The following is a 17,021-nucleotide window of genomic DNA, read 5'->3' as shown; positions in this document are numbered from 1 at the left end:
TGCTCTATCACTGTAAGGAGACACCAGATTAGAACTCTGTCTAGTGGCGTTTGTACTACTGAGCATGTATTTGTCTTTAAAATGCTAAGTCAGTTATCCATTTTCTAAATGAAGTGACACAGTGTCTCTTTTCAAATCATAGGCAATGTGATGTCCTCATAGCAGTTAGGTATGCCAATCCTCTCTGGACTTACCTTTGAATGCATAAGAGGGCAGTAAGCTTTCCTAGCTATTGGCCACATGGTTCCACCTGTCAGCCAAGAGGTCTTGCAACCTCTTCGCCTGTTCCCAGTCTCACTCTCTTTTGATATGGAAGGTCTGGAGTTCCTATCCTCTGCTTCATTCCCTAACCATTAGCATTCAGTAATTCCAACCAATATGCGTCTTTGCCTTATTTTCCCTGCTGCTGACTATTGCCCCAGTGAACCATTTATTAGGTAAATTCAGCTTACCATCCTCCAGCTCTCTCTGACTGATACAGGACTTTTCCAATAGCCAATGCAATTCTCTCTTTTTATTACCAAGATATTCCTTCCATCCTTCACCCTCTCCTGTTCCAATCTGGTGATGAACGTATCTCAACACTGGATATTATTTCACAATATATATTGTAAATTCCACAGACTGTCACCAATATTAAGTTTTGATTGATGTGAAGACTGAAATCAAGACAAATTTGGTTACACCATTGTCGTGATTATTAAGATCTTATGGAAAGAAAATGGGAAATGTTTAGAAAAATAATTTTAAAAATTCAAGATTGCGTAAGTGTGCACAGCTATTATAATGTAGGTAGTGACTGTACACAGATTCAGCAAATCAAATTCCAAAGCTGATGTTGGTTTCAGCCCTTACATTCACCAAAGCTGACATATTGACAAAGGTACGTAGACCATTTGATGTCCTCTGCATGCATACATAGGATTGGAAGATAATGTAAAGAGCAAATTGGACAGTACTGGCAGTTATACTTTCACAGCAACACAGTTATTTCTAATCAGTATTTAATAAATATATAGTAACTGAATTGTTTCTACTTTTGAACTCAAAAATACTGTGTCAGAAGGGCAGAGAAAAATATTGTAACCTGAGTTGCAGTCCTGCTGACCTTTATCCTTACACAAATCACAATCAACTCTGAAATGGTAAGAACTGTGATTTCATTCAACTAGTAATACTACCTCGACATAATGAACATTGATATGGAATTAGTTATTAGTGTGATAATATTAGGCATAATACTATATACATTCATGAGTCAACAAAAGAATAAATTACTTATATTAGATTTGCTGGAGCTTGATGTGCCTAAATGCACACTTGTCAAGAAATGTATATTAATATGGATACATTTCCAGTCAGCGGAAAGAAGCATATTATACATATATTGACAAATGAAGTAACACATTCATTGTGTAGCAATTAGACTACATACTGTAAGCCTAATTAATGTTATAACTGGCATTAAAACCTAAAAAATAAAATCTGCAGTTTTTTTTTGTTTGGCTGAGAAGAGTTTCATTGAAGTGTTATTAAATAAAAGAAGTTTCACCAGTCATAATGTAGTTGAAACTAAGTATTATGTGTGTTTCCATTATGAAAAATGATTTGGGTAAATCAAAAAGTTAAGGTAATTTGAAAATAACGTAGTAACCGCAATGGACAGAAGCAAACACAATACAACACATTCTCAATGGCTTATAATTAGTCTGAACACGCACTGCACTGCGCTCTGCCATTAATCTACTTGAAGCCAAGGCCAGATGAACATGGACACTCTGCTGCAGGATTGAACCATTGTTGAACAGGACACTGTACTGAGATTTCTTAGAGCCGAGGGAGTGAAACCTGCTGAAATTCACCAAAGGATATTGGTCCAATATGGAAATAAAAATGAAAAGTTTATGAATGGGTAGATAGGGTTAAACTGGAAGGACAAGTGTAACTAATGAAGCTCAACCTGGTCGACGATCAACATCGTGCACACAAGCCCACATCAAAATGGCAAATGCTTTCATCAGGGAAGACCAACAGACTAAGTTGTCCAGTGTTGCTGCACATTTGAATAGCAGCTTTTGATCTACATATGCCACATGGCATGATGGCTTGAGGTACTGTAAAGTTTGCGCAAGATGGGTACCCAAACAGCTTACTGATCTGCACAAGCCTTTGGTGAATTTCAGCAGTCTTCATACCCTCTGTCCAAAGTAATCTCACTACGGCACATTGTTCAATAATTGTGCAATCCCACAGCATGGTGTCCATGTTTCATTTGACCTTGGCTTCAACTAGGTAAATGGAAGAGAACTGCACAGTACATGCCATTGCGAGTGTGTTATATTGTGTCGGCTTCTGTTCATTACAGTTACCGTATAATTTTCAAATTGCCTTTTTGTTTTGGTTTATTTTATATTATGAAAGGCAAATAACTTTTTACCTTTATCTTGCATAGTTTATAATTATATCCATCCATCCTTCCATTCACCTGTCCATCCATTTTCCAATGTGCTAAATCAATTTCAAGGTTGCAGGGATTTTGTCACTGTGGGAGGCTGTAAATTACACTGATTGCTACTACCTAGCAATATACTACTTCTTTTTTACCTTTTTCATCTTGATTAAATTATTGCTTTCACTTCATCATGTGACACACAAAATAAGGTTGATTGGACATGTCTCTTTCAATGAACATTCTTTTGTTTTTCCAGAATGGATTTGCTGTAGTACGACCCCCAGGCCATCATGCTGAAGAATCAACAGCCATGTAAGTAAAAGTCATATTGTTCATCTCCAGATACCAGTTAGCTAGAAATCAGCTGTGCAGTAGAAATCTCCATTAGGCTTTAATTTCTAGCAGATGTTGCTGGATGTTTTTGGAGAATTTTGTCCTGATAAGTTTAATAAGCTATTGATGGATTTAAATATGAAGTAGCTTTACATAAGAATTTGTTTCTTGCCATGTTTCTTACATTTCTATTCTTTTCTAACTTTCAGGGGATTCTGCTTTTTTAACTCTGTGGCAATTGCAGCAAAATACTTAAGACAAAAATTGAACATTAATAAGGTTTTAATTGTGGATTGGGTAGGTATTCCTCAAGTGGGTTATTATTAATAAGGTACATTGCTGATGTTTAAGATATATTTTATGAAGACAAATAAAAACATCAAGCCATAGACAAAAAAGCTTTAATTATCATAGTTCATGATATAAGCGTATACCTGTGGGAAGACAAAGAAAGGTTTTACTTACTTAAGTCAAAATTGTTTTAAGTCTAGCTTGTCTATAATGATACAGTAGGAAAAACTGACATGATACACAAGTAAAGTGAATGCATATTTTTAAGTATATGAGAAGAAAAGAAAAAACTAGAAAGCTGCAAGCAATGTTAAGACCATGATATAGCCCTCTATCTATTTTTCTGATCATGATTTATCCAGTGTAAGGGTGAAACAAGTCATTGGTTATCCCAAAAAAGTGAGCCATGGTTGGCATTCCAGACTAAATGCCAAGCCATACACAAATTATCACTGGGACAATTAATGTAACCGCATCATCCAAGACTGTGGAATGAAACTTTTGAATTGTACTATGAAGGCAATACCATGTTATGTAAGAAAATGACATAGCAGGCATCACAAAGCTTAAAACCAAAACCAGCCCAATTATCACATGACCCCCTCACCCAGGTTCATGTTGATTGACATTATTAAGATCACATATGGTTTAAGTTTAAAATTATTACCATAAACAGTTTACGGATATAGAAATGTACTTTTTTTGTACGTATAAATATTCAGTTATGCAAAATCCAGAACTGGAAACCAGGCAGAAAAATAACAAACGTTATCACTAATCAAAACTAAATCACATATGTTTAGCAACCTGTGGATGTCAAGGATGTTTGTCATATTTTTCAGAATAAAATAACAATATAAATATATTGATAAAAAGTAACTAGCATCAAAAACCCTATGACCTCTTGACACCCAGTTAACTATCTATAAGTAGAGTCAAAAAACTCCTTGAATTGAAGCAACATGAAGTTTAATAAATATTGCTGCGCTGCCAAAGGAGACTAAAGAAGTACCATATTTCAACATCAAAAAAAAAAATTGATAAAGTCTTCACTGAAAAATGATGACTTAGACCAGAATCAAAAAAGGGGAATGTGTATATTATCATTTTGTTTTACAACAAACCCCAGCAAAGTTAAAAATCACCACTTAGACACCTGAAGAAACTTGCATATTGATTAATGAGAACAATTTTTATTTTGCCAATTGTTCCTGAGGTGGTGTTCTAGGCCCCTTGACAGAGCATAGACAGGAAATGAACCCTGGCATTAGCCTCTAATCAGTTACATCTGGAATCATTTATTTATTTATTTATTTATTTTCACAAGTGATAAAAGATTTAGAGACTAGTGCGATACAATTTCTCAAAGAGAACACGATAGTCCAATAAAACTTCCCATCAAACTGTGTCCTGCTGATCACTTTCAAACAACTTATATCATTCAACATAAATTAAACAATTTGTGCATGGAACAAAAAGAAAAAATGGCAAAAAAAGACCAGACACATGCACACACACACACACACACACACACACACACACACTTAGCAGTCCCTTATATCAAAGCCTTTGAAATAAGAATACAATAATTTGGAAGATTCTTTTTTTCCCACCGTGTTTAAATTTGAGAGAATCTGATTAACATATGGGTTAGTTTTGTAATAAAAGAGAACATTTGATGAGTAACTTTAAGAACAGAGACCTCTGAAGATTAAACAAATGGAAAGAAGAAACAATTGATTGCCTTCAAGAAGATAATTAAAGTTTTTAATTAAAAATGTGAAGTTTTGGATATGGTATTTTATGTTTTATTGATATGTGCTGGACAGATATTTTAAATATTGTTAATTAAAATATCATTTAGCATTCAAGAGATGTTTGCAGCTTCAATCTATATGTCAATTATAGCTACAATCTAAAATTAATATATTACTGTTCAATATTCTGAAATACTACCTTGACTCTGTTTTGTAAATAGCTTGTTTCATAAAAATGAGTTGCCAGTTTATTAGATGCATCCCCCAAAACTCACAAAAATCTACTTCCAGCTCATAATATGTCACTTGATAGCCATGTTTTATATAAATTAGACAGACCACTGTTTTCAACATCAGTTGGTGTTCAATTGAGCAGCAGAATGGGCAAAACTAGTGAGCTTGGTGACTTGGTGACTATCACATCCCACATCGATTATTGTAATTCCCTACTGGCAGGTGCCCCTTCTAATCTTATGTCACAGCTCCAGCTTATTCAAAACTCGGCTGCAAGAGTCCTTACTCGAACCACAGCAGCAAGCACATCACACCCATTCTGCTTCACCTTCACTGGCTCCCTGTGTCTTACAGAATTGAATATAAAATTCTACTAGTAACCTACAAAGCCTTAAACGACCTTGTGCCAAACTACATCAGTGACCTTCTCCATCACTATGTGCCTGTCCGCCCACTAAGATCCTCTGATTCTGGCAATCTTGTTGCACCCCACACTAATCTACACTCCATGGGTGACAGGGCCTTCAGCTGTATAGTACCCAGACTCTGGAATGACCTACCGAAATTAATTAGATCAGCTGACTCCATGAATTCTTTTAAAAAAACAACTCAAAACTCATCTGTTCAGAAAGGCTTTTAGCTCTACCTGACTTTATCACCCTTCTTTCAGTTTACCTCTATGTCAAGATGCTTATGTAACCTGTATGTGTGTGCTAGACCATCAACTATGTTGTCTGTTAGGCTTTTCTCTGAATTACTATCTTACTCTTCTTTATTTATTTGTTTGGTTTAGTACAATGCTATATACTGTATACCCTGTCATTCTTTCTTAATCTGTGAAGTGCCATGAACATGGGAAAGGTGCTATATAAATAAAATGTATTATTATTATTATTTGAACTTGGCATAATAGTTAACAGTAGGAGTGTGGATTCTAATAATTTACAAATGACTGTCATCATATGATTTTTGTGCAAATTCATTTAAAAAAATAACTGAGAATGTTGTGAAAAACAAAAAATAGGAGATCCTGTGGAGAAAAACAGCTTGTGGATCAAGAATGTCAAACATTTTACAAGAAAGCAGACAGGACACAGTCTGGAAAATTACTTCCATGTTCCACATTGGTGTGCAGAATGTCATCTTAGAATGCACCACTTATCAGATCAGATCAGAAATAATTGCTCCATCAGACATATCCAGGTCGTTTTGCATGCTGGAGGATAAATCAGAATATGCAACCAACAACATGTGTCCATGGAACCATCCTGTTTGGCGTCCACTGTCTGGTAGCGGCAGTAGGATGATGTGGGGAACATTTTTCTGGCACACATTAGGGCTCCCAATACCTACTGAGGAATGTCTGAACAGCACAGCATATTTAAAAATCATTTCCGATGAAGTCCATCCCTTCATGGCTACACGTTATACACAATTGCTTGGACAGTTACGATGTGATAATGCATTATGTCCCAAGCACTTTTGGGAAGAGATGGAAAAGGCTGTTCTTAGCAGAACTTTTCAGCTGAACATTTTGTAGCAACAGTCAAATGCAATCATTCCTGAATGGCATACAATATTCCTGAACAACACATCAAGGATTTTGTAGAATCCATGCCAGAAAAAAATTCATGATGTTTTGAACGCACGTACAATACACTAAAAGATAGGTGTTCCTAGTTAACTTTCACGTCATTAATAAATGCTGTAATTACTGAAGCCTTTAATAATGCACAAAATGTACTGTTCACGTGATTCCACTGAAATACATATTTAATGAACAAATACAATACATAACCGAAAGTAATTACTGCAGTGAAGAACATGTGAAAAATTAATGAACAATGAGTTATTCTGGTTTGTAAAAGAGATCACACTGAGCCAAATGACTCTGTCAGATTGCTAAATAACAGCATTTGCATTAGGTGTGTTCATATTGAAAGGGATGAAAAGTCAAATCTTGACCAGATTACGTTGCATTTTATTGGTGGTGCAGTGGTTAGCATTTCTGTGTTGCAGATTTGTGAGAGAAAACTGATTGTCACTTCATTACAAGTTATTCACACACATCAATTTGCAAAAAGATAGAAATTTAATTCACCATTTATGCAAAAATCATTGATGCTATCCTAAAGCTAGATGGACAAAATATCTAAAAACTGCCCTTTAAAAATGATACCTGCCTGCAAAGTAACTCAAAAAGTTACTGGATCAAAAAGTTATGAGATCTTTGTGGGGCTGTTATGTGTCTGTGTGCTACACCATTAAATTTACTAACTCTCTATTAAGTCGCCAGGTTATTCATATCTAGCTAAAAAAAAGCTGCATGTGTATTATATTGTTTATTAATTGCACTTGCAGTCATTTCTCTCAATTATCAAAGTTGAAAATACTATTACCAATGTTTTCAAAGAATAAAAAACAATTAATAAATTACTGTTCAACCATCTCAGCAACAGTGATTTACAAATCTGTTAATTTCAACAACCTGGACTACTTTTTGTCATTACTAACTTCATATCATCTTTCCACATACTGTATTTATTGTATCTTTTAATATAATTCCATGGCCATAATACAAAACTCTTAGGTGATGCTTTATAAAGGGGACATATTGTGTCTTTGTAACATCAGGGCTTCTGTCAGGACCACAAAATAGTTTTTACATCTTTATGTTCTTAAATTCGATCATTTGTATTTTTGCATGAACATTTTCATTTTCAGAATGAACTAAATGTAATATAAACATCATTGCTTTCCCATACTGTTAATAGTATTCTGACTCTCACATACTCAAGGAAAATTAAAATTTGTAAAGACACCAAACACCCAGTTCTTGCCACCTGCTTTCATACATACATGAGACAAGACAAAGCAGGTCATTAAGTACTGATCTTCAAGACAGGACACACAGGCAAGGAGCAGATTACTATTGTGCAATCCTATTAGACAGTGACATCCAGATAACACACTCAGATTTCAGTCATACATTGATATTTCATTAATTCCTACATTTGAAAGCAGGAACATCATAAAACTTAATATTGAAATGTTGGAATAAATGTTGAGACAAAGTTGTACTAAGAGTTAATTTCCAATGATTATTCTACTCACTTCTGAAAGTGGGGTGTATTTATGATGTATGTAAGGTGAGCTTTGGCAATGGGGGTGTTAAGTGAGATTTACTTAAGCCTATATGTTCTTGCAGAAGCATCAAATATAAGATTGGTCTGGGGTAACAACACTGAGTCTTGTAGATGGTATGATGATACGTTACTTTAATCTGTGTTGCTTCTGCTCCAGTTTTGTCTGCAATATCCCATCTTTGTGAACATTTAAATTGCTCTTAAAAAAGCACCTTTTCACAGTTTCATAGCTGTGCTTCATACTAACTCTTCTTTACTTAGTACCTACTGTTGATACTGTCTGACTGGTGCTTTTATCAACTTATAATGCCTATCTGTTCTTATGTAAGGTATTTTCAGTTGATTCCTTTTCATATAGACATTTGTAACTTATGTTATAGCATTCCTCTGTGATTTATCACTTTTAATTATCTTGCTTTGAATTTTATTATCATGCTGTTATGAACTATATGCTAGGTTAAAGACAACCCTACAATCTGATAAATTATATCATAATGATCAATTAACCTCATCATTTATTTGATTAGGTTTATCACTACACTACCTAGATATGGATAATGATTAGTCCTATATGAAACATATGATTGATAGATGAATATATAGAGAGACATCATTTTATTTGTCCCAAGAGGAAAATTTGACTTTTTACAGAAGCTCAAAAAGTAAGTGAATAAATAAATACATGCATATTATATCAAACTAATACACAGAATTACAGAAAGACTTGGCCAAAGATAAAAGATAAAAATTGCAGTCCCAGTCCCAGTCCCAGTGAGGAATTATAATGGCGGATTATCATTGGTATAGCGTTTTCTTACATGCTGTTACTAATATAATTTGTTCCCTGAAAGTACTCAGAATTAGTATGTCAGAGAGAGGATGTGTGGCATTGTTCATGATGTCCATCAGTTTTGCCTTCATTCTCTCCTACACTACTGCCTCTACTGGGTTGAGAGTACATACCATAAGTTAGCCTGCTTTTTTAATTAGCTTGATAATTTGGTGGTCTCGTCTTGAAGTATCATATGCTTCTCAAGATGAAATCAGCTACTTGTCTAACTCTTTGAGTACTCATTTTATTTTCAATCTTTCATACAATACCTTTTTTAACACCATCCACAGATCCATGTACGGTAAACCGATAATGTAGTATGATATGAAGAAGATCTCATTATGTTCTGGGTTGGTAATAAATAACTAACACCGACAGAGTTCCAGGCATTGGTGTATCTAGGAGAGCAATTTAACCAACAGCAATAACTGATATATGATCAAATGTAATCTTAAACAAACAAGTACTTTATTCCAAACATGACATCAAGCATATAATACCTAAAAAATTATATCAAGCTACCCATCAAGAATTTCTGGCACAAATTCAAACAGTATTGAAAAGCATTGCATCCAACCATATTTCAGGCTAGTTGCATTTAATTATTAATAATTAAAATAAATAATAATTATTTAAACCTTCACCGACTTGATTGAAAATATGCCTATTGGTCCAAGTTTCAAGTCAACTACTGTTCAATTTCCTTACATATTAAATGTATAGGTTTTCTTGATGCTTGTAGCCCAATGTGAGTACATAAAACTTAGTAACAACTATCATGTGTTTGAATTAATAGTAGCATTAATACTGAGTTCAGAAAAATCCCATCAGTTATCGATGAGTACTACAATTACATGCACACTTATGGCAGAGCAAACTTGAGTCTCCTTCTGACTTTTTTGCATGTCTTTGAACATTATAAAGATACAGCTTCTTATTGAGGATTCCTATAAGAACACAGAGAAAACTGTGAAATCCGAATTAGGCCTGGAGACCAAGCATAGTGAAGTGATAATTTACATTTACTTTTATTGTCCAAATTGTCTTACAAAGGAGATAAACATAAATTAGTAAACACCAGCATGGGGTTTGTGTGGGAAACAACTGTTGCAGGACATACAGTAGGTACAAAATTGATCATCACAAGTGAAGTGCTCAAAAACAAAATATAATTCCTATTGTAGGTTACAAAACCTAACATCAGGTCGATAGAAATTCGCCAAACAAAATAGTCTTCAAAATCTTCTTAACCACATTGAGAAAGTCAGCAGTTCGGACTGAAGTAGGCAGCTTGTACCACCAGCCAGGAGCTACACTTGAAAAGAGTTGGGATTGATAATGTTACCCTTTGTTATATTCTTTATTAGTTAAATGTTAGCATTTTAAAGGAGTAGTGACAAAAATAAAATGTAATATTTCGCTTTCCTCAGAATTACCCACTATTCACTTATTAGGGATGTGATCATAGTAATACACCTGCTGAATATAAACAAAAGGATAGGCAGTGCACTCTAGTGGCTTAATAAATGGAACAGAAGCCATGATGATTTCCATTCAGTCTTTAACTTTGGTTTACTGTTTAACTTGAGTATCTGACTATGTTTAGTTAAAAAAATGTCTTCCAAGTAGAAAATATTCATGTTCTAGATTTACATATAAAGATCATTTTAATATTCCCCTGATGTTTCCCATTCTACTACGGAGAGCTGTAAGCTGAAAAAAAGTAATGAAACCATGTCTTAGCTGCCTGAAATAAGAGTGCAGTAGTTAGAACTGTTGCCTGACAGATCAAGCCTCCAGCATATGAATCCCACAGCCCATTTTTGCATGGAGCGTGAACGTTCTCCCTGTGTCTGTGGTGGTTTTCTTCTGGATACTCCCCTTTTCTTTAAATATTTCCAAAAACATGCAGGTTAGACTAATTGGGCTGTATCCCACTTTGTATCCAGTGCTGTCACGATATAGTGGTCCATAAGTGAATTAAATGAGTTTGAGAATGTTTGTATGGGTGTACTCTTTAGTTGACAAAGGACTGTTTTATATACAATAGATGAACCTTATGTTTTTCTATATGTATACAGTATATAGATAGGATTAGGGGAAAGAAAAATTCATGTTCATATTTCTTTTTTACACTTTTCAACCATGAGAGTACTTTGCCCTTTGCACAGAAACTCAAATTTTTGTCTAAAGCATTAATAGTAAAATATGCACCCTGCAGTTGAAACATTTGCATTTCTTCAGGGGGCAAGAAATCCAAGTTAATTGAGCCTGAGGGGTTATGAACTGTTGGCAGTTAATAAGTCATAAAATTCCACCATAAAACAGGATGCTAGATTCCATCAGTAAGGCTCACAGTACAAAGAGCTGGTGTATAAATATCTAATTGTAAGAGAAAAGACTGGGATTTCTCAATGACTGCTCATCTGGGGTCTCTGGGGTATGTTAGCTGTGGTTTCCTGATTTTTAGAAGCCAGTTTAAAAAATGAGCACATTAAGGAGTAATTTGCCCAGAAACATTCAGGAAGTAATGGGGGTAGGGAGAAGAGATTGGTGTGTGTGCTTGTATGTATGCGTGTGTGCGTGTGCATGTGTGTGCTTGTGTGTATGTGTGTGTGGTGGAGTTGAGGGGGTGGTGATTTTAGGGGTTGGGATGTTGGCATGGAAGAGAAACGTCTACTTGATCAAACTAAATGTTATTATATTTGCCATTTGTTTTCTTTAGGATGTTCACCATGGCAACGGTACACAGCAAGCTTTTTTTCGGGATTCCAGCGTTTTATATATTTCCCTTCACCGGTATGATGAAGGGAACTTCTTCCCTGGCAGTGGTGCCCCAGATGAAGTGAGTTTTTAGTTTCATGATCAGAGCCTCCTTCTGTAAACTGTTCTGCTTAAATTGCATTGCATGATTGCCTCTTATTTTCTCAGAGCCCTTCGCTGCTGAAGTTAAATTATACTCGATTATAGAAATTGTCCTCTGGGATTCTCCACCGAATGTGGAACATTTACAGAACCCAGAGTACTTCTTGTCAAGCCAGGGGATGAGGATCACATAGCATTTAATTTGAGGAGCACTGCCAAAACCATAACTATTTCATGTTGTTTTCGCACTGGTATTTCCCTGTTTTTCAGTGTGGAAGTGGTCCTGGCGAAGGCTATAATGTAAACATTGCTTGGACAGGTGGATTGGATCCTCCTATGGGAGATGTGGAGTACCTCATGGCTTTCAGGTTTGTGCAATTGTGCCAGATTTTGTCACCGTCACTTATTCAGATGTTATTGTGATGCCATTGATGAGAATCACACTGTGGAAGGAATTTCTAGATCAAAATAATAAAAAAGACTGCCTACTTGTTTATCATTTTTTCCCTTTGTAAGTCCTTACGCAACATTATAATGCCACCATGTTTGGAGAGTAATTTGCAGAATAATAGACCACTTCTATTGCCTCCTAGTATGGAAAAATGTTTAGCTGATTGATGCTCTGATGCTTAACATTTAAAAAGTATGTTCTAAACTGTGCTCATGATTGTGGATTACACAATGCTAGTGCTCCCACCTCATATGCTTATACATTGATTTGATTCCCAGCTTGTGTGCCTTCTGTGTGGAGTTTCCATGTGCTCCTTGTGCTTATTTGGTTTTTATGTGGGCAGTGTGGTTTCTTCCCACAGTTAAAAACATGCTGTAAGGCTGATTGGTGATTCTAGTTTGGCTCAGCATGACTGAGTGTGGGTGTGAGAGTCCCACACCAAGCCCACTGAAGCTGGGAAAGGCTAAGGCTCCTTGAAGTCCTTGACAGAAATAAGCAATTACACATAATTAATTATTTAAAAGATGAATAAGAATAATAATTTATTCCTGACATCGCTACAATATGTTATTAAGGGATGAATATACACTTTATTTTTTCTGATAAATCTAAAATTCTGGTGAGAAGCAGTTCTTTCTTTCTTTTCTACATACAGTTAAAACAGTTCAAAAGCTTATTTATTCAGTAAAATTAAATTTAATTAATCAGATCTTTTTTTTCTATCCATCAGTACTGAAAATATTTAAATACTCAGCATAGGTTTGTTGAAAGGAAAACATACCAATGCAACAAACCTATACACTGGTTGTGAAATGTAAATTATTTATGTCAGAATGTTACAGATGTCCAATTACCAATGTGAAGATCAGATTTTCAAATTGTGCATTTCTATATTCCCCTTATAGCTGATGTAGAAATGTTGGTGGGAAAAGTGAATTTATTATAAAGATACTTTAAAATAAAATCAAACAAAAAACTGGGACTTGAAAGTTTAAATTGAAGAAAAATACAATGTTTTACCAAATATGCCATGCAGTCACTTTGGTGTCATTCTACAGACATTGTCAAGATTCATAGTCCCAGTGAGGTGGGCCAATACAGTAGATAAAACCTGTTGAAAGGTGTAGGAGGTTTACAATCTGTTATTTAAAAAGGGACAATAATCAGGTGGGTTAATGTCAAGAGCTTTGTGTATATGTTGAAATGGAAAAGAATTTTTTTTGGAAACATTTCACAGAAAATTCAACAAAATAAAATTCACTGCTCTTTCTTTTCACAGAAGTATGTTTTTTTCTTAGTTATACTTCATTTTCAAAAGTGGGTAAGGTTAAGGCTGGATTCGTCTTTATTTTATATTGCTTTAATGTTGTATGAAGTATCGCACTTTGAGAGTCGAACCTACAGTGCTGTTATTTATTCTTTTGTAAAGGCTAACTCATTCTTAATGCACATTTGCATTGTTATAATTTCATTTAAACCTTTACACTACACATTAGAGACACCTTTTGACCTAGTCTGTTGGGACTGATAACATTTATTTTCACACAGATAGCAAACAGTTCTGCTAGAAAAAAGTCACATATAAATGAAATTTCTGAAGTTTACTAAGAACCAACTAATCTACTGAGACATATGTAGTTTGTATTCTAATTAACACAGAGTTACAGTTCCACAAATATTCAGCTTTCTCATACAAACATTTGGCATATTGTCTTCATAGCTCCGTATATTGTCATGTACATGTTCATGTTTTTTCATTGAATCATTGTCTCTGCTTAGGAATTTACTCAGGGTGGCACCTTTCTATCAGCTACCCATCTTCCCTGAGACAGTCACAATGGTATGACTTAAACTTGGGGCTGTGGTATTACAGCACAGCATTGTATGCCACTGAACCAAAGGTGTTCTTTTATCACAACTGGATTAGTTGCTTCTTAATGGCTTAGAGACCCTGTGTTCATGGCTAGCCTTTCCGTGTAATGATGTAAAAAGGGGAGGGACATGGCCTTAAGTGATTTCTCGCTAGTGACAACTGCTATTATTTTATCTCTGCATGAAATCTGCATGTCTCATGCAATGAACTGACTGACAACAGGTGTTTTTCTATTTTTCTGTCTTAACACTCATAAACTCAAAACATGAATATGGCAGAAAAAAGGCATGTTACAAGAACATAAAATCAATTAACCTAAAACATGCAGAACACTTTTACATTAATAATGCTATAAAAGTTTTGACCAAATATTTTGGCAGCAGAACTAATTGTAAATCGAAGAAATAATCCCATAAAAACTTCCCTGGACATTTGGCTACAAAAGTGCACTTTCATGAATTTAAGTGTATAATTGCTTTTTCTTGCTCTTATGCAGTTAGGGACACAAGGTCTAGAGTTCGGTTTTACTTTTTTTAATTTACCCACGAACTGAAGTATCGTTCTGTATATACTGTAAGATGTTTCATCATCTATAATGTCATTAAAAAATATATACATCTGTGCTTATTGAATTCATATTGAATCTGGAATCTCATCTTAATTTACTTCTGCATTAATTTATGACAAGAAAGAAAGAATGTCCCTCCATATGGTACACATGACATTTCCTTTCAGGCAAATCAATTACAGAATATTCAGATATATTTTAAAAGAATCAAACAACAGCTGAAAAATCTCTCTTACTAAAGTTGAGCATGGGAGCTTTCAGTGTGACAGAAGCAGCATTCACCTTATATCACCTACCTTAAGACTTCCTCCTATAAAACTATGAACTGTTTAATTTACGCTTTACTAAATCTCAATAGACGTACTTAACTAAATGTTGTCAGTTAGCCTGTAGTTAACGTTCTGAAGCCCTGAGTTGCATTAATGAGAAATGAACACAATGTCTCTGACATTATTGCATTGTAAAGGGTATCCAGTTGTTCCAGTTTTCTTTCAACTGTGTTTCAATTTCGTTATGCCTGCAATATTCATTTAAATTAACCTTTAGTCTATTGATGTTCTTGTAAAATATCTCTTGACAACTTTCTGTGATACATATCCAAGAGCGATCATTTGACTATCACTTTGAGTGATAGGAACAATCCAAATCATTCCATATTTTACATTTATAAAGGAGAAGTGCATCTGACAGTGAAACGATGACACACTGAGTAAGCAAACTACTTAATTATGAAGTTTAACAACCAGTAAATGAATAAGATAGTAGGACAGCATAGCTAGCTACACTAATGAGACTGAAACACTAAATATAATTTTGCCCAAATTCTTGTTTTTTTTATATATATATTTTAATGTCTATTTTAATGTCTTAAACACTTCATTTGATAATGAACCCAAAGGCATGGAGACGTTAGACAGCATGCTAGTGCATTGCAGGGCCCTTTCACTAAGAAGGACACCAGCTTAGAATTAAGCAAATACACACTCGTTTAAGGTATAAGAGGTAAACCTGAGGACCCCCACCAAAAAAAAAAAAACCTGGACAGGGAAAATGTCTTAATTCCACAAAGAATGAGGTCAAGTATGGAATATGAATCCAAGTTGTGTGATACAGCAAAACGTATCACTGTGCCATACTAAAATACTTGTGTTGCTATTATAGGAATAGTTCACCCAAAAATTATATTTTTTTAAACGTTACTATTCTCATGTGGTTTGTAGTGTTGGCTGAGAACATTTTTAATCTCATATTTTCATGAAGAATGGACCTAAGAAAGTTTATGCTTTTGATGGAAGTGGGTGGTGACCAACGCAACAGTTGGTCTTAAATGATAAACGTGAACCCATGTGAAAGGACTTTTTAGTTGTAGGCTACTTTTGTTTTACCAGAGGAATCAGTTTAACAATATCTTAGCAAAAATGCATGAATTTTGTACATTTTAAGTATATAACTGGATAGTTTGAAGTGAATTATGCAACCAATGTAACATGAGATTTTTTTTCATGGATGTTTTGATATTGTTTGCTGTTGTCCAGCATTGGTCACCACTCACTTCCATTAAATCATCAGGTTTGTTAGGTCCATTCTGTATTAAAACATGAGCTTAAATTTTTTTTCTTGGCCACATTTACAAGCCAATTCAGATAAGTAACATTTAATACTTGCCATTGGGTGGAGTATTCCTTAAAGGCGTGCAGAATTGAAATTTTACATTACCTCTTTAAAGTGGAACTTACACGTATCCTTCTCCAAAATATGCATGTACAGTTAAAATAAAAATGCACTTTATATTACAAAAATCTTTTTTATAGGGTGTATTAGATATTTTACAGTGTTGGTGTAATTTAGCTATGCTGTCAATGGAAGAAAAAGTACAAAAGCTACCAGAAACCCCTAGTGTAAGCGTACTTTCTAAAAGAATTCCCTGACAAACAAAATAAATTGCGCATATATTGGACCTTTGAGGCCTAGGGCTAAGAATGGAAAAATTATTTACAAAAGCATGAAAATATTTAATCACTAGAGGCAGGGGGCAACAGTGTTTTAATTAGCAGGTCCTGAGGCCATTGGCTGGCTGCAGGCTTTCTCAAACAACCACAAACTCTCTGACTAGCTGCTTGCCAGCCTTAGGGTCAGGCTTGAGATGAAACAGATAAGATAATTGGCTCTAATGAAAACCAGAAGGCATTGCCTTTTTTTCCCTGAGCTTGGATTTGAAC

At 34.9% G+C, this 17,021-nt stretch overlaps 1 protein-coding gene across 6 annotated transcripts in view; it reads left to right on the top strand.

Annotated features, from left to right (window-relative positions):
* Positions 1-17,021, top strand: part of LOC114664257 (histone deacetylase 9) — a 714,055-nt gene that overhangs the window by 624,394 nt on the left and 72,640 nt on the right. For all 6 annotated transcript variants that reach the window (XM_051935474.1, XM_051935473.1, XM_051935477.1 and 3 more), the window contains 4 exons: positions 2,709-2,764; positions 2,995-3,082; positions 11,771-11,890; positions 12,181-12,278. In XM_051935474.1, the coding sequence (XP_051791434.1) occupies positions 2,709-2,764; positions 2,995-3,082; positions 11,771-11,890; positions 12,181-12,278 (362 nt within the window). The remainder of the gene's footprint in view (positions 1-2,708; positions 2,765-2,994; positions 3,083-11,770; positions 11,891-12,180; positions 12,279-17,021) is intronic.

Source organism: Erpetoichthys calabaricus, chromosome 13 (assembly GCF_900747795.2).
Source record: "Erpetoichthys calabaricus chromosome 13, fErpCal1.3, whole genome shotgun sequence".
NCBI classification, from domain to species: domain Eukaryota; kingdom Metazoa; phylum Chordata; class Cladistia; order Polypteriformes; family Polypteridae; genus Erpetoichthys; species Erpetoichthys calabaricus.
Note: the sequence above shows the minus strand (reverse complement) of the source record. Positions and strands in the feature narration are given on the sequence as shown.